This window comes from Labeo rohita, chromosome 7 (genome assembly GCF_022985175.1).
Source record: "Labeo rohita strain BAU-BD-2019 chromosome 7, IGBB_LRoh.1.0, whole genome shotgun sequence".
Lineage (NCBI taxonomy): Eukaryota > Metazoa > Chordata > Actinopteri > Cypriniformes > Cyprinidae > Labeo > Labeo rohita.
The window spans coordinates 5,024,793-5,044,042 of NC_066875.1; the positions used below are offsets into that span (position 1 = coordinate 5,024,793).

Here is a 19,250-nt window from a genome sequence, read left to right on the forward strand (position 1 = left end):
AAAAGTTTTCACCCCCCGGCTCTTAATGCATTATTTTTCCTTTTGGAGCATCAGTGAGCATTTGAACCTTCTGTAATAGTTGCATATGAGTCCCTCAGTTGTCCTCAGTGTGAAAAGATGGATCTCAAAATCATACAATCATACAGGGGAAAGGGTCCAAATACACACCCAAAAAAAAAAAAATTAAAAACCAAAGAATTTGTGGGACCTGAAGGATTTTTCTGAAGAACAGCAGGCAGTTTAACTGTTCAGGACAAACAAGGGACTCATTCTATCAGTTAAAAAAAAAAAAAAAACAGCTGTGGATCAACAGCTGTGCTAACAACACAGTATTAAGAATTAAGTGTATGTAAACTTTTGAACAAGGTCATTTTTATAAATTTTTCAGGTCAGTACTAAATAAACAAAATGACACGCAATTTGTACGATCCCTCTTATTTTGGTAAAATAATGAACATTTTGCAGATTCTGCAAGGTGTATGTAAACTTTTGGCCTCAACTGTATATTAAAAGCACTTTGTAATAATGTAAAATTAAAAGCTTAACTTTAAAGACAAAGAATTGTCTTGTTTTTTTATCAAACTTGCATTCAAATGTTGATTTAAAAAAAGTCATCGGCTATTTGCACTAAGTGCAAAAAGCGATAGGTTCTATTTACACTATGTAAAAATAACAGTCACGCTTTATTTTAAGGTCCAATTCTCACTATTAACAAACCATAAACTATTACTTTTGCCTTAATAAACTCTTAATTTGCTACTTGTTAATAGTTAGTGAAGTAGTTGTTAAGTTTAGGTTTTGTGTAGGATTAGAGATGTAAAATATGGTCATGCAGAATACATGCTTGATAAGTACAAATAAACCACCAATATGTTAGTAATATACATGCTAACAAGTAGCAGTATTTATTTATTTATTTTTTATTTTTTTGCAATAATAGTTAGATGCTAGTTATACTACTTAGTGTACATAGTGGCAGATATCTGCACCTCAGTATTGCAGTACATTATAAAACAGAATGCAATAATAACGTATTAAATGTAAATGATAATTTTGATCAAAATTATTGGTCACACTTTATTTTAAGGTCCAGTTCTTGCTATCAACAAACCATTAACTAGGACTTTTGCCTTAATAAACTCCTAATTTGCTGCTTGTTAATATTTAGTAAGTTAGTTGGTAAGTTTAGGTATTGTGTAGGATTAGTGATGTATAATATGGTCATGCAGAATATGTGCTTTATATGTACTAATAAATAGTCAATATGTTAATAATAGGCATGCTAAAAAGTAATAGTTAATAGTGAGAATTGTTCCCTATACTAAAGTGTTACCAAATTATTAAATGGATGCCACTTTGGCACAACACCTACCCCTAACCCTAACCTATAAGCACCTGTGAGACACGTTATTTTGCACTTTTTGATTTTTATTAAACAATAAATGCCTTTCTGATGTAACATGTAATGTTAAAATAGAGAAGAAAGTGTTTGGCAAAAGGCGGATATAAACTCGATCGCGTCAAAAAATAAAAAAATAAAATGCTGGCGGGGAAAAAGTTAAAAGCCTTCCACCCCCTAACAAGACTTAAATGTCAAATATCTCATTATACTTTAGATGTTTCACCAGTGCCTCCTAAAAGACTTTTTTTCCATGTTCTGATGTTCCTGTAGTGTTATTATCCAATCTGTGTTGTTATGACGTGATTGTAAGTGATTAGTCACTCTTGAAACTGCTTGACCATTTAAAAAAAAACGGAACAAACCGTTCAATAATTTAGCATAGAGCAGCATTAATGAACTTCGCTTTTATGCTTCTCTGAAACCTTAAGAGCCTATTATCTTTATTGTTGCATAATGGTTGCATGCTGATTCATTGAGTCCAAACGAATGATGAAATATCCTCATTGGCTTTTGTTTTCTTTTTCAATGATTTGTTTCACCATTTTATTTGAAATAATATGGCATTGGTCCCCTATGACATTTTCCAGAGCAAAGTTTTAGTATTTCAGTCTATTGCGTTTCAGAAGGGCTTTTGTGTGTGCGCTTCTATGACTCACGAACATGAAGAGAAAAGCGTGTGTCGAGTGCTTACGTGTGTGTCCACTTGTGTGGAGTATTTCAGACAGTCCTCAGCGTCCTGGCGTAAGTGTGCATCCAGAGGGCTTTGATGATTGTGCCTGCTTGCTTTCAGAAACATTGAACAGAAGGCTTTCCAGCCACTCCAGCCCCACTCTAATGCTTGCTATTCATTTATCAGTCTGTCTGTCCTCCATCACAAGAGCTTCTATTTAACCAGCACCGCGGCTCTGACAAAAGCATCTATCCCTATACATTAGAGGAAATATACTTGTGCTTTTGAAGTGCACTAAGTCCTGCTTCATCCACGCGCCAAACCCGGGTTTCAGAACCACCCCTGTGTTTGTGTGCGATGGCACATTGCAGAAGGATCCTGTCTCAGCGTCGTCAGGAGACACTGGCTGTTCTCTCAGTGTGTTTGCTAATTGATTTTGTTTTTCTAGTTGTCTGCAGGGGAGTGAGTGCGATGTGCTTCTGGCTCCACTTCAGTCCTGGCCCTTCTGGTGTTTACACTTAAAAACAGGGCAAACAGAAGGAACACGACTCGGCGCCCACCGCCGGGAGAGCAGCTGTCACTAGGAGCTATACATGACTCTCCATATACATGCAGAGTTATGCAGCCCAGCGTTTCGCCAAGGGTCAAATTAACATGTTGCAAGCCACGATGAGCGGTGGAAAGGATGCAATCGCATCCGGTTTACAACCACACCCAATCCATCAAGACAATACTGAAAGGGATAATTCAGCCAAAAATAAAAATTCCCTCATCATTTATTCACTTTTATGTCCTTCCAAACCAGTATGACTTTCCTCCTTCTGCTGAGAAATGTCTTAGTGTTTTATTTTTGAGGTGTGTTGTTTTGCTTTGTTCTGACATGTTTTTCTGTTTCTGATGTTTTTCTGTTTTATGAGTTGTGTTTTTGTTTGTTTGTTGTTTTTGTTCTGTGTTGTTTTTCTGTTTTGTTTAGTAGTTGTCTGCTGTGATATGCTGTTTTGTTTTTTTTATTTTTTTGTGTGGTGTTTTTTTTTTGTTTGTTTGTTTCTTTTGCTTTGTTCCTTTTGCTTTGTTCTGAGTAATTTTTCTGTTGTGATTTTATGGTTTGTGTTTTTGTTTATTTGTTTGTTTTGTTGTTTTTCTGTTTTGTTTATTTTTGTGTGTTGTGGTAAGGTGTTTTGTGTTGTGATTTGTTGTTTTTTGTTTGTTTTCTTCTGTTGCTTTTGTTTATCTGTTCTGTTTTTATTTTTGTTTTGTTTTGTTCATTTTGTTTCATTTTTCTGTTTTGTTTTTGTTTGTTTGTTTGTTCATTTGTTGTTTGTCTGTTTTGATCTGTGTTGTTTTTCTGTTTAGTTTTTTTGTGTGTGTTATGATGTGCTGTGTGGTTTTGCTTTTGTTATTTTGCTTTTGTGCTGTTTCGTTTTGTTTAGTATTTATCTGTTGTGATGTACTGTTTTGTTTGTTTTTGTGTTGTTTTTTTGTTTCTTTTGCTTTGTTCTGAGTAATTTTTCTGTTGTGTGTTTTTATGATTTGTGTTTTTGTTTATTTGTTTGTTTTTCTGTTATGTTTTATTTTTGTGTTGTATTGTTTTTGTTGTTGTTTTGCTTTGTTCTGACATATTCTGAGATGTTTTTCTGTTTCTGATGTTTTTCTGTTTCTGTTTTATGATTTGTGTTTGTTTGTTGTTTTGTTCTGTGTTGTTTTTCTGTTTTGTTTACTTTTTTGTGTTATGATGTGCTGTGTTGTTTTGCTTTTTGTTTTTGTGTTGTTTTGTTTAGTATTTGTTGTGATGTGCTGTTTTATTTATTTTATGTGTTTTGTGCTGTGGTGTTTTGTATTGCGATGGGCTGTTGTTTTTTTGGTTGTTTTCTTCTGTTGTTTTTGTTTATTCTGTTTTTTTTTTTGTTTTTTTTGCTTTGTTTTTTTTTTTTTGTTTGTTTTGTTTTGTTTTTCTGTTTTGTTTGTTCATTTGTTGTTTGTCTTTTTTGATCTGTGTTGTTTTTCCTGTTTTTATTTGTTCGTCCTTGACAGTCAGTAGGGTCCAATGTTGTTTTCATGCTTGTATATTTACATTGTATGGACAGAAACAGTTCTGTAAATGTTCCTCAAAATATCATCTTTTAGGTTCCACAGCAAAAAAAGTCATGCAGGTTTGGAATAACATGAAGGTGGATAAATGATGACAGAGTGACACTGTAGATTAGGGAACACTATTGACCATAAACTAGTTGTTTATTAGCATGCATATTACTAGCATATTGGCTGTTTATAAATATGTATAAAACACATATTATTCCATGGTCTGTCAAAATACTGGATTCTGATTGGCTGGCAGGTACGCAGTAAAACCATTTAATGCACAGGTAGTTCCAAGTCCGTTTAATCACCGTTCTTTGTTAATGCGCTGCTTTAATTGATACACACAAATGCACACACGCACACACAGTGAGAGAGAGAGGTCGGAGATCGCATTACACTGCTTACACACGTAAACTTGTTGTCAACGCTTCCCTGCGATTTGTATTAATAAAATAGTCTTGAAACTAGATTGCTACATTATATTCCTCAGCAACGAGGTGGTAAAATTGCTGTTTTTTAATTAATTAATTGTTAGTAGAGAGACGCGCAGATGCAGCTTGCAGGTATGCAAACACAACTGTCATCTCTCCCTTTCTCCCTTTCTCTCTCTCGATCGATAATTATTTAAAATAAATGCCATAATTAATTTTTAAAAAATGCAGCCCTACTGCGCTATTTCATCTCTGTGTCTGATATGAAGCAGGTAGAATGCAAGAGCTAATGAGCCGTATTCGTCATTTTTACACATTCAGTCAAATATTGTGGTGCAAAGAGCAATACTAGGTTTAACTTGTCTATAACTTGGCAAACGACCATAGAATAAGCAAAATACTCAACATCTTGTCGTGCATTAAAGGATTTTACATGCTCTACGCCTCCACGTTGTGCATTTAAAATCCTTTATTGCATGGCAAACGTTGATTATCCCTTACTTAATGGCTTGTGCATGACCATATTTTAGATCCCTTAAACCTACCCCATACTTAAACTTACAACAACTACCTTACTTAATCAATAAGCAGCAAATTATGAGAATGGTAGTAATCTACCCATTTAACTGCAAGCATTATGACATGCAATAAAGCATCTTTCTCTTCTGTAAATCAGATAATTTGTACAAACCAGCTTTAATATTTTTTAGTGGTTTCTATTTCTGTGCTGTGGGCTGAGTAGCTCGTCCACTGTAAATGTCATCAGTCCAAAATCCTGCTCCACAAAACTGTACGTACAGTATGTGAAATAACTTCTAAATGGCTGTGATTGTGTCACATCATGCGGCAGTTTAACATTCAGCGTGGAGGACAAATTGTGTGTCACTGCAAACTTGTCACATAATGCGTGGTTAGGACATGGAGTAAGACTTTCTCTTTCTGTTGTTAAATTAAGGCAGCACCTGTTCAGTATGACCAATGATTTCTTAATGGCCTGCACCTGTCAAAACCTCAGCACGTCCTCAGATGGCCTTTGTAAAGGAATGAAGCTAATGGAGTGAAACTTTCCCATTACAAAAAAAGGATTTTTTTGTTAACATTTTACTTACAATGGTAATAATGTATACCACATTCATGTACCTTGGTATCTGCATAGCATTCAAAGGTACTTTAAAGAATACCATAGAGTTGGAGTTGGAATGGTAAAGAATTTAAGTAATCGGATTACTCTTAACGATTCTGGTTCCTTAATGGTTCCGTTAGTAATTAGTAATTAAAATTATTTCATTGTTATTTACTCTTATAGCATTTATTCATATTTTGAATTAGCTTTTATATTTTCTGTATTTATATTTATTTTATATATTTATATAATTTTCATTATTTGTATTTTTTGTGTTTTTCAAAATATGTCATTATAGTCCTAATTTATTTTGACTTCAGTTTCATTATAAGACTTTAACTTAAACATACAAATTTTGGTTAGTTGCCATATTTTATTTTATTTTATTTTACAGGAACAAATTTTAATAGTTTTAGTTTGAGGTTTACATTTAATTAACAATAACAACACTAATTGAATTCATTACTTTAAGTACAATATGCTGTAACAAAGCATCAGTTACACAGCATTGCAGTTCAGTAAGTGACTCACTCAGATTAACTGAGAAACTGCTCCAGTTGATTTATTAACTGATTCAGTATTTGTGATTTTCTAAAAAGAACCAACTCAGTCTTGAGTCTGCTTTTGATTCGCTAAAAAAGAAACAGACAGTGATAGTCATTCACTAGGGAACTGGACATCACTGGCATTTCTTTATGTTTTTGATTCCATGACAAATAACCAAATCATAAAAGGCATTCATTTGGGAATCAGACTTGAATGCTTGCACCGTAAGTTTTGAATTCACTAAAAAGAACTGGCTCATAAGTGTCATTCGCTTGAGAATTCGACTTCAGTGTTGGTGCTTTATTGCTGATTTGAGATGAATATTAATGCAGTGAACACTCTCATCTGAGGAATGTAATCTGAGAACTGTTAATGGAACCGTATTCTTCTCTTCTCAGTTTAATGTCATGATCCTTCTCATTTTTTTAGCTTTCATCACTCTTAAGGTAAATGACTTTATTTAACTTAACACTACCCAGTATATATATGTTAATAAAGCAGTCTAAGAATGTTGTGGTTTAAAGAAAGCGGTTAAATTAGCATTTAAATTGGGTTGTGCTTACAGACAAAAGCCCTTTGAGTGCTTTGGTTGAAAGCCTGTGTTAATTCACTCCTTTCCCATGTGACTTTCAAATGCATTTGATTTCAGAATTAATCATGGCTCTTCACAGAGTTCATTGAGAGGCATTTAAACGTTTGGCTGTAGATTAACGACTGTGATCTCGCTAAAGTGTCCGATCACGTACATATAGAGGGACTTAGTTATGCTTGTCTAGCCATGCATGCTAAGATGTTGTAGCTTTGTGGGAAATAATAAGAAAAAAAAAACTATGTAGCTAGTTTTGTTCAACAAAATTGATATTTAAGCTATAATACACCAAGACTTGTTAATTCTTGTATTTATAAAAACATAAACAGACCTGTTGTTGCACATACTAATATATAGTGTATCTGAGTTGCGAGCTGTAAAGGCACAGCCCTATTCTGAAAAAAAGGGGTGAGGAGCAGCAGCTCATTTGCATTTAAAGAGACATGCACGAAAACAGCTTCACTGCTTCCACTCAAAATATGTATTTTCAAAATGATAGAATAAATGATCTGTGGGGTATTTTGAGCTGAAACTTCACAGACACATTCTGGGGACACCTGACACTTATATTACATAGTAAAAATAGGCCTAATAATAACTTAATAATATAATAACTTTAAGCACCAAATCCCACTGTGACTGTAAATGGACTGTCAATAATAAAAATGGTAAAAATTGTTTAAAACCTGCCTTTAAAACCAGAAAAAAGTGTGTATATATATATATATATATATATATATATATATATATATATATGTATTCTTACACACTTAAGACACTAAAATGAGAGAAAGACCAGATATAATGAAGCCCAGCGGGACAGCTAAATATATATGAAAATATTGCAGAAAAACCAGATGAAAGTTTACATATGCTAAACTGAAACTGAACCAGACTACAGAATGTCTAAATGTCAACTAAATTAATATAAAACACTATGTATGTGACCATGGACCACAAAACCAGTCATAAGGGTCAATTTAAAAAAAAAAAAAAAAAGAGATTTATACATCACCTGAAAGCTAAATAAAAAAGCTTTCCACTGATTTACAGTATGCTTAGGACAATATAACAATACAACTATTTAAAAAATCTGGAATGTGAGGGTGCAAAAAAATAAAAATATCGAGAAAATCGCCTTTAAAGTTGTTCAAATGAAGTTCTTAGCAAAGCATATTAATCTAAAATTAAGTTTTGTTATATTTTTGGTAGGAAATTTACAAAATATGGAACATGATCCTAATATCCTAATTATTTTTGGCATAAAACAAAAATCTATCATTTTGACCCATTTTGACAATGTATTTTTGGCTATTGCTACAAATATACTCATGCGGAGAAATCCACTTCCAGAACGTGCTCATAGCATAGTAAACACCAGTACACACACACACACACACGCGCGCGTATAATTGCTATAAATAATCTGAGAAATAAAATAAGATTGAGGACACCTGGTTTTACAGACTTAACAGATTTTATAACCAAGGCCTACTTCTGGATCTTAAAAATAATGTTTTTTTTTTTTTTTGGCTCCGAACACTTTATTCATGTTGTTTTTTTTTGTTTGTTTTTTTTTTAAATGTACAGAAACAGCAGCTGGCAAACAGTGCAACTAGAGCACATACTGTAGCAGACCACTTCACACCTGGGTTTAGTCACTTTACACTGGTTGTCATTTTTGTGCTGAAATAAGATCTTTTTACGTCACTGAATGCCTGAAAGGCTTTCTAAACCAACAGCAGAAATGCTGAGTATAAAATAAGACTGAAATCAGGTTACGCTGCTTTAGCCTCTTCTACTCTTCTGTATAACACATGTGATCTTCACAGAGCTGAATGTTTTTCAGTGACCGATCTTCAGCTGCTGTGTGCTGTGCTTGCTGGATTGATACGTGATCAGATGATGTTGCTCTTACCTATTTTAGTCACTCGGTGGCAGCAAAGTCCTGTTGCTCTAAATATGCTGGATCAGTTTAAGAAGTAACTGATGTACGCGGTGTACAGTTCATATGTGATTGATTGATTTTGAATTATCTTTATATTTGAATCATTCTGATCTAACGCTCATTTTCCATTCGGTTTTGCTCAACTGTGTCTCTTGTTTGAAACGTTTCCTAAATTACAAAGTTCCTGTGTAATTAGGTAATGAGTAAAAATGAAAAATAAATAAAGAAAACAAAAGAATATTCTCCCTAATGGTCTATAAGAATATAATTGCATTATTGAAGATTTTTCTTTTTACATCCAGAAGACTTTCTGGTTGCAGGCACATTTATCAAGTGTTAAGAATCCAATGCTAAGCAGATTAGGGACCACAGAGCAAGAATAATTAATGTTGTAGGTGCTATGTGCTATATCCTGTTGTTGAATCTGCCTTCAGCTGACGAACTGATGAATGGTGGCTTTACACAAAGATTTTTTTTTTCTTCACATAGATTTTGTTGTTGCCCCAAAATTTATCACCCAAAAGTCCTCCTATATGGTGCCAAAATGTGTGTGTATGTGCTATATATGTTGTAGATAATACAGGCTTTATCAAATCTGGCAACACAATAATTGAATAGCGGTTAATGTTACTGTCATACAGGTTATGCAAATAATATCCAATAAAGATGAATTTGCGAAATGCTTAATGTATGTCAGGTGATGCTCATTAATAATCATTAATACAATGATTAATGATTATTAATCATTAATAATAAATAATAATCATAATAAAATAATTAACTTTAATAATTAACTAATTAATATATATATATATTTGTGTGTGTGTGTAAAATATGAGATAAAAAATACTTAATATATATATATTTTTTAAATAAAGTAATTAACTCAAAATTACAATGCTAAGAACTATGAAAGCCCCTTTCTGCCACACACACATAAATATATATATATATATATATTTCTAACTCACAATTACAAGTTTTCACCAGTTTCAACTTAAAAACGTAAGTTCAGCAGCTGCCTTAAAATTTTAAGTTAAATCATCTTGAAAGTACAAGTCATTTTAACAGTGTACCTTTTTATATATGTGACCCTAGGCCACAAAAACAGTTATAGGAAGTGTTGGGGAAAGTTATGCTTAAAAGTAATCCTAATTACTAATTACATTACTTAGTTACTTTTTGTGGAAAGTAATGTTCGTCACATTGTTTTTGTGTTACTTTTTAAATCTGGACAGGACTTGCTTGTTTGCTTTTAATATAAAAAAACATATATACATTTTTGCTTATTAGTATGGTTAAACTGGATCATCGAAGGTCAGCAGCAAAGACACTGGTTAATAAAATGGGATTAAATGCATAAAGGATATTTGTGTTATTTAACATATTTAATTATTGCAGATTTACGTCATATTCTTATTATAATTCTTATTCATTTTGAGGAATAGTGAATCTGTTTGTTTTTTTGTTGTTGTTGTTATTTTTTTGTGAGTGAATGAGATGAAGTAATGCATGTTTACATTCAGTCTAGAACTAAAGTAACATATTCTGATTTCTCTCAACTTGGGGACAGGAAAGCTTTCAATCAATAAATGGTGAAAAAAGTAACTCAGATATTTTCTTGGAAATTAAAAAGGAATGTGTTACTTCAAAAAAAAAAATCTGATTATGTGACTTGCGTACACTCGCCAACACTGGTCATAGGGGTCAGTTTCTTTAAAATAATAAATAAATAAGCTTTCCGTTAATGTATGTTTTTTGTTTTTTTTTTTTTAGGATAGAACCATGTTTGGCTGAGATACAACTATCTGAATCTGAGGGTGCAAAAAACCAAAATATTGAGAAAATCATCTTTAAAGTTGTCCAAATGCAGTTCTTTGCAATGCATATTATTAATCAAAAATTACGTTTTGATATATTTACGGTAGGAAATTTACAAAATATGTTCATGGAAACATGATCTTTACTTAATATCCTAATGATTTTTGGCATAAAATAAAAACTGATCATTTTGACCCATACAAGGTATTGTTGGCTATTGCTACAAATATACCTGTGCTACTTGATTTTGTAGTCCAGGGTCACATATTCTCTTCATAAAATCTAACTCAGAATTGCAAGATATAAACACATTTCTGAGAAGAAATTTCAGAACTGAGAGTTTGAAAACAAAGTTTGAAAGCAGCTTTGTCATAATTACAGCAGAAGCATTGACAATATTTTATGTTTATGTCGTTTTGGGGGAACTGGAATAGTGTGGTGCACAACGTGGCCCTTAATGTCAAAAAGCTTGAGAACCGCTGATCGAGAGAGTGAACTTGACCTTCAGCCTCCATATTCTGCTCAAACAATCTCCTGTTCAAGTGAAATATCTCTGTATTCTCTGATTCTACCAATCCAGTTCCAGGCAAACGTGTCACTCACTAAGGTGCTTCTGCTGACATTTACAACCATTTGTCAATCTTCAGCTTTGCATTTTTCATGATGGAAACTTGCGAAAAAAAGTCATCATGTGCCGTTCATAGCAGTGACCTCTGTGTAGCTGCTTGCGGCCGCTGCCATTAGGGTCCTATCTGTTACCGTTTTATTTGTAGCAGCTGAGCTCCTTCTAAATATAGCTCACGGCACTGATGGCAGCCTTTGTGTGGCTCGCTAACGTAATCATTCAGACAGGACAGCCTGTGTGTGTGTCTGTGTGTGTGTGTGTCTGAAACACAGGTTTCTTTCTTTCTCACCTGTGTAAAGTGAAAGAAGAGTGTGAATGAAAGATTCACACATGGGCATATTGTGTGTATGAAGACACCTCCAGCTCTGTGCTTATGTATGGATCGCTTTGTTTTCGGTGTTCCTATGGATACCAGGCCTTCGAATAATCTTGATGTGTGTTTCATGAGCTCATAAAGCCATCTAAATAAGATGGAATAGCGCCGTGTGTGTTCTTTCATGCATGCACATGTAACATGCTTGAGCTCAATAGGAGGAGTAATTAAATGCATCGGGCGCTCATGGAGCAATCAGAAGCTGGTTGTGCTAATCTTTAGTCTCAGCTTGTGCCGTTTGCCGCACATGATTGGCTATGTTGGAAATTATTATATAAACAAAAAATAATTCATACTGAAAATACTTTATAGTGTGTCGAAGCTTTGCAACCTGTAGTTTTAGCTCCTAAAAATATTCCCCACTTTTCTGAACACTGAACATTTTCATGATTTCTTGATTCATACTGATTTGTGAAGTGGATTCATTGGAAATGCCAGTGTCATTTATTTTTATTAATATTTGAAACTAGCTATTATTTTTAGATTTGAGTTTTTATTTGAATTTTAGTTTTAGTAATTCTGTGCTGCTTTTGTACTTTTTAGAAGTGTTTAAATTATTTATTTGAAGCTTTAATTCATTTTAGTTCAAGATTTAGTTGTAAATGTAAAGTTTCCTCTTATATTTATATTTCAGATTTATTTCAATGAATTAAAATGTTTTGTCCTCATATAGTATTATTTATAATATTTGTCAATATTTTGAGTTAGTGTTTGTTTATTTATTTATTTATTTCGTTTAAGTTTTAGTAATTATGTTATGGGCATATGTAATTTTATTATAATTTTTTTAATATTTATATTTAGCTTGAATTTATTTTAATGCCAGTTTTAGTCATTTTAATACTTCAACTTATTTTATTTCAGATAGTTGCCAAAGTATAAGTTTTTCCAACTAGTATTATTTGATGTTATTTCAACTTTATTTAAATTACAGGAAATTCTTTTTTATTATTAATAGTATTTATTAAGATTTTTATTTTTATTTTAATATTTTATTTTTCAGTTGAATTTTAGTTTAGGTTTTAGTAATTTTGTGATGCTTTTGTACTTTTTAGAAGTTTTTGTATTATTTATTTTAGTTCCAGTTTTATTTTAGTAATTTTATTAATTCAGCTTATTTCATTACAGTTAGTTTCCAAATGTTAGATTTTTCTTCTAATATTTATATTTCAGCTGTATTTCAATTAATTAAAATGCTTTTTTCTTTATATAGTATTATTTATAATATTTGCTGTTATTTCAAATTAGCTTTTATTTTTTTATTATTTTTTTAAGTTTTAGTAATTATGTTATAGGTGTATGTTATTTTTATTATTATTATTATTATTATTATTATTATTATTATTATTATTATTATTATTATTATTATTATTATATTTAGCTTTAATTTATTTTAATTCCAGTTTTAGTACTTTTAATAGTTAGTTAATAATTTATTTTATTTCGGTTAGTTGCCAAAGTTTAAGTTTTTCTTTTAATATTATTTTAATGAATTATTAATGAAATGAAATGATATTATATTATATTATTTTATTTAACTTAATTAATTAATGTAGAGGTTTTTATATATAGTATTATTTATAGTATTTATTAAGATTTTGAGTTAGCTTTTTTTTTTTCAATTTTGTTGAAAAAAGTTATTCCAATTTTTTTTTATTAATAATATATATATATATATATATATATATATATATATATATAGTATTATTTATAGTATTTATTTTTTTTTATTAGCTTTTAATATAATATTTATAATTTTCATTTTAATTTTATTTTCAGTTTTGGTCATTTTTATTGTCATTTTTTCATTTTTAATTATTTTAATTCCAGTTTTAGTTTTCATCATTTTAATACTTAATTTTTTTTTTTTTAGTTAGCCGCCAAAGATCAAGTTTTTCATACGTTATTTATATTTTATTTATGTTTTATATATATATATATATATATATATATATATATATATATATACTTATATGTACTGTATTTCAACTTTATTTCAATTAACAAATATTAAAAGCTAGTTTGTAGTGCACCTGTTTATGAACAGACATGTGATGATTATAATATAATAGTATGTCTATATTATTTTCTGTCATTGTGAAATTGAGGTGGAGAGTATCAGGGTTTGTGGTTAGAGATCTGTGCTCAGCACCTTCATAAACATTTAAACAGCACAGGAAGGTGAACCACAGGACGGCGTTTAAAATGACTTTAAAATGACCCTCCATGTGCTTTGTTGGGTTCAGGACACCAAATCCATGCAACTCCATCATTTTCTCCTATTCTCAAATCTTCTCTCTTCAGACACGTATTCCAGGTTTAGATTTGTGAGGGAACATTACGTTCCTTCTGCATTCTTTTTCATTTTAGATGATTTGTTGTGTCACGGAAGTCATTTTTGATTCATAATTCACTCCAGAGCTGTTTTTGCAGCTGTTTCTTTTGTCAAAGTACAGTGAGTTATTTTATCTCAGATGGTTTTGATACCTCATGATATGAGCCCTTAAATCCTTGTTGCGATTGCTTGCCTAATAGAAACATGTCTTTACATGTCCAGAACTGCTCCTGTTACATTTTAAGTGCAAACCAATCTTAGTGGCTTTTAATTCACACCATGCATAAAATATTTTAACACGGCAAGATGTTGAAAATGGAGGCGTTTGGCATTTCAGCTGTTTAAAGTTCTGGTCTACGTTGCAAGCTCTTTTTCAGGACTCGGTGTGCAAAAGGGAAAAGATGAATGAATCACAGTTCACTGACATTGTGACCTTGCCATTTCTGGCAATTATGTGTGAGGCGGCGAGCTTAATTCAATTGAAACAATACACCTTCATTAGCGGACAAATCAAAAGGCCTCTTGTTCTAATCAAATCCTCCACAATAATGTGATTAGGAGAAAAAAAGAAGCCGTTCACAACAATCACTTCCCCTCTAGAGCCGCTGGTTCAAATCCTTGACATGGATAAGGGATACCTGTAAAGTTCACAAGTAAAGCCTAGACAACAGAAACATTTTGTAGCTTTGAAAAGGCCATATGGTAATCAGAGGCTCGACATCTCCTCAGTAATCAGCTTGATGAATGATGATATTAAGAAAACAAAACATGCTGTATAAAGCTTTGCATAACAGTGTTTGACAAAATTCTGCATTTAAGAATCGGTTTCCATTGAAAGCATGTGCTGGAAAATGAAGTAATCATAGGAAGAAGAATTTATTGCAGCTGCAATTTAAAGAATGTAAACAGTCACAAAACAGATGGTCATATATTGCGAATATGATAATATTTGTAATAGGAATTCATAATGAAATAAATGTGTATTATTACACATACAGCTCCTGTATAAAATTACTTGTATTTAATTCCATTGAAACTGTACTTCAAATACCTTTTTCTTTTTATTTATTTATTTATTTATTTATTGTTACAATTTCTCATGTGATCAGGGTATATGGAAGCCCATTTCTGCCAATATATAAAAAATAAAAACGGTAATTGCAACTTTTTTTTTATCTCACAGTTCTGACTTTTTTTCTCACAATTGCAAATTTACGTCTTGTAATTCTGACTTTTCTCAGAATTGCGTGTTCACAGTCTGAGAACATTGTCAGTATTTTCTTTATAGCTCACAAATGTGCATTTATATCTCACAATTCTGACTTTAACTGTTATTTCAGTTCAAATTTGCATTAAATTAATTAAATTAAATTGATTAATTAATTGATTAAAATTACATTAATTAATTAAAAATTGGGGAAAAAGTTAACTAAAACGGAACTAAAAATAAATGTAAGTAGTAATATTTAAAATAAAAACCAATAAAAATAACAGAAAATACACTGGAAAAAAATGGTAACCTAAAAGTGTATTTCATGTGGTAACATCTAGATTAATTGATTTTATTTAAAAAAAAAATATATATATATATATAACTATATATATATATATATATATATATATATATATATATATATATATATATATATATATATATATATATATATTTACTGAATCAACTGAAATATATTAGGTTACACCAACAAAACTAAATATTAGGGTAAAATCAGATGTAACAAATGCAGGTTACCACTTTTTAGAGTAAAGCACATATAAAAACTACGAAAAATATAGCTAAAATGAAAACTGAAAGTGTTTATGTTGTACGTTTATATATTAATCAAATTTTACGAATTCTGGTGAAATTGCCATTTCATAAAATAGTTGCATTTTCTTATGAGATGGGACTTGAATTAGGGTTAACTATATGTATTAACTTTTTATATTAACTATATATAGTTATATATATATATTTTCCCAGATAGGAAAAAAATAATAATAAAAATTACTACAACTAAAACTGAGCTATAAATAAATTAAATAAATAGTAATGCTTGAATAATAACTAATTAATGGAAACAAAATAGCACATACAAAAATGACTAAAAATATAACTAAAATGAAAACTGAAAGGATAAAAATAAAAGCTAATTACAAATATAATATGTAATATAACACTGGTTGGAATTTACAAGGTAAAATAGTAAACTCTTCTGTACGCAGCTGTAAAACTGTAAATAAAAACTAATAAAAATAACACTAAATATTAGGGCTGGTCCGAATACCATTTTCTGAGCTTCGAAGCTTCGGTAGTAATCAACACCGAATAGTCGAAGCTTCGGAGGGAGGCTATTTAAATAAAAGAAGAACGAAAAAAAATGGCGCGGTGTTTATATATATATTTATGTTTATATAAATGATTTATAAATAAATATACATATAAATTATATATAACGTTTGTGTAAATAGGCCTATATATAAAATGCATATGTATATAATTTTGAAACACAAAATAAATGAGGCTCAAACATTATTAACAAACGTGCGTGTTTATTTTAGCACTTCCGTTAGTGAACAAGCAGCCAACAAAACGCTAACATAAATCAAAGAAATAATACATTTAAATAAGAAAGTAGCCTAAATAAAAATGTTAAACAGGCCATTAAACAAACATTCGTTGCAAAAATTCCTAACAACCTCGCCCGGACGTTGTACGACAGCTCATCAGAATTAACGTTACTGGCCCGAGTCCGACAGAAACCGGTCTTTTTTCTCTTTCTCTTCCCCATTACACAGCTGCTGTTTTTATTCGTAAAGTGATTACATTTATTTTCGTTTCTTTCGTTTATGAAGTTAATTTAGAAATATATTTGGAACACTTTTTATTTGTTGAATTCAAGTTTTTGTTTTTTAAAGTATCGACCAAGCGGCCAGCGGCAGACAGATGAATTTAACCTTCTCAAGTCATCACGATTTAAAAATCCATAGATATAAAAAAACTTAAAGCATATCACAATATTAGTTTAATCGTTTAACCTAGATAAATGTATGCTATTATGCGCATATGCAGTCGTTTGTGTGGAGAGTGAAAGCTGAAGCGGGCTTCATAATTCATGCAGGACATGGAGGCGCCGGTGCGATGTGAAACTTAATTTTTGCTCATAAAGGTAAGAGTAATATATCATCCGGAACTGTAAAGGGTCTACTTTAGTTTGTGTGTACTCACATTATCAACAAAACGTGCTTTTAAAGAAAACAAACAGGATACGCTTTCTGATGTTGAACAGGAGCGCTGCACAAAAAATTACCAAAACGCAATTGCCTCAGACACGATTTAGAAAACGAAATAATTCAAATTCAAAACAAAACTCTTTCATTAGCTATGGGCCTAACCATAAAAATGCATTCAGGCATTTAAGGCGCGTCCATTGAGCAGATGGTGAGTCAGGATCTTCATCTTTGCCACAAATACTAGTTTATTAATAAATTATTCGAATATCTCCTTACCTTTCCCCCGACACATTGATAGTAATTATTTTTGCTGGGGCTTTGCGACCAGCTTTACCCTATTGCATGCATTTGCGAAGTTGTCATTGCGACAGTCACAGCCATAATTTTGCTTCCACCATGTAAGTGGGCCCGACTAGTACTGTCTCTCAGATATTGCTCAATCTCTTTCTTTGCTTTCTCTGTGCTGGTGGTGAAGCAGTCTGATTTTCTCCATTCATATTCAAGCGGGAATGAGAACCGTTTAGGGGGAGGATGCCAGGTGTATGAAAAAAAATAAAAAACGAATATTCGAATCTTAACATTTAAAATCGAATGCCAACCCACCGAACGAATATTCGAATAATCGAATATTCTGGTCCAGCCCTACTAAATATACTGAAAAAAATGGTAACCTAAAATGTGCTTCATGTGGTAACATCTAAACTAATTGATTTTATTCAAATAAAAAATGTTATTTAACATTACTGAATCCACTTAAATATACTGGGTTACACCAACAAAACTAAATTTAAGGGTGAGATCAGATAATGTAACAACTGCTGTTTGCCACTTTTGACAGTGTAGCACATACAAAAACTATGAAAAGTATAACTTAAATTAAAAAAAGCTAAAAGTGTTGCATGTTTTTGTACTCAGACGATTCGTAAAATGATGATCAGTAGTTACATTTTTTTTTTCATGCGGTGGAGTTTGAATCAGGGTTATTATTGTTAACTATAACAAAAACTATTCAAATATGTTTTGTTATTTGAAATTAAGCTGATATAACAAAATATAAAGTGCAAAATTCCCATCTGGGGAAAAACTAAAACTGAAATAAAAATAAACTAAATTAATAGTAATACTTAAATAAAAATTAATAAAAACAACACAAAATATCACAAATGACAAAGTATAACTAAAATGAAAACTGAAAGTCTAAAAATAAAAGCTAATTAAAAATATAATATGTAATATATCACTGGTCGGAATTTACAAGGTAAAATAGTAAACTCTTCCGTACGCAACTGTTTTTTTCCAGTCATTGTGTCCTGTTGGGTTTGTTTTTCATGATTTGCTACAAAAACCTGTTTCCTTGACAACATATGGTGTACGTGGCAGAGCCTTGAGGTGTTTCCTCTGATGGACACATGCTGTTTTTGTGTGAAGACGAGTTTCACGGGCCCGGCTGTGACACTTCACTACATGCACGTCAGGTGTTATCTACAGCACAATGTCTGTCTCTGTACGAGGACGATAACGGAGGGTGATGTTTCAGAGAGATTTCAGCTGCTTTTAGGGCTTAAGATCAGGCTTTGCTTCTCTCTGGATCTTCTTCTGTGTCTATCTCTTTTTTTTTTCACTTTTATTATTTTCCCTCCTGTTTTCTTTTATTGTCATCATTCATTGATTTCCTTCCAGGTCCCTCCTTCTGCCGTGTTTTTATTTTTTCTCATCTTTAATTTGGCTCTCCGCCCCCTCGGCTCTCCTCTCGTCTGTTCTCAGTGAGAAGATGCAGACACTTTGAATGATGTTGACGGCAGAGCTCTGCGTCCAGCGCGGTCAGCGGTCAGAACATGACCTGACCCAGTCAGCATGATGAACTTGGAGGGACTCGAGATGATTGCGGTCCTGGTTGTGGTTGTTGTCTTTGTTAAGGTTCTGGAGCAGTTTGGACTTTTAGAGGCGGGATATGATGGTAAGAACTGAGAAGCTGTCTTTATGCTTTTTATGATCTTTATGCTTTCAGTGAATTGGGGACTGACAACAGAAACTGTTGTGTAAACGATTTAATTGTTTTTACTAAAAAAAGACTAGA

The 19,250-nt window shown here is 31.8% G+C and overlaps 1 protein-coding gene across 7 annotated transcripts in view; it reads left to right on the forward strand.

The window, feature by feature from the left end:
* Window positions 1-19,250, forward strand: part of kcnip4a (potassium voltage-gated channel interacting protein 4a) — a 240,063-nt gene that overhangs the window by 140,437 nt on the left and 80,376 nt on the right. Inside the window, exon 1 of one of the 7 annotated variants that reach the window (XM_051115600.1) lies at window positions 18,904-19,130. The exons of the other annotated variants lie outside the window; for them this stretch is intronic. Coding sequence (XP_050971557.1) covers window positions 19,028-19,130 — 103 coding nt within the window. The 5' untranslated portion in view covers window positions 18,904-19,027. Of the gene's footprint in view, window positions 1-18,903; window positions 19,131-19,250 lie in introns of those variants that run through there. 7 annotated transcript variants of the gene reach the window in all.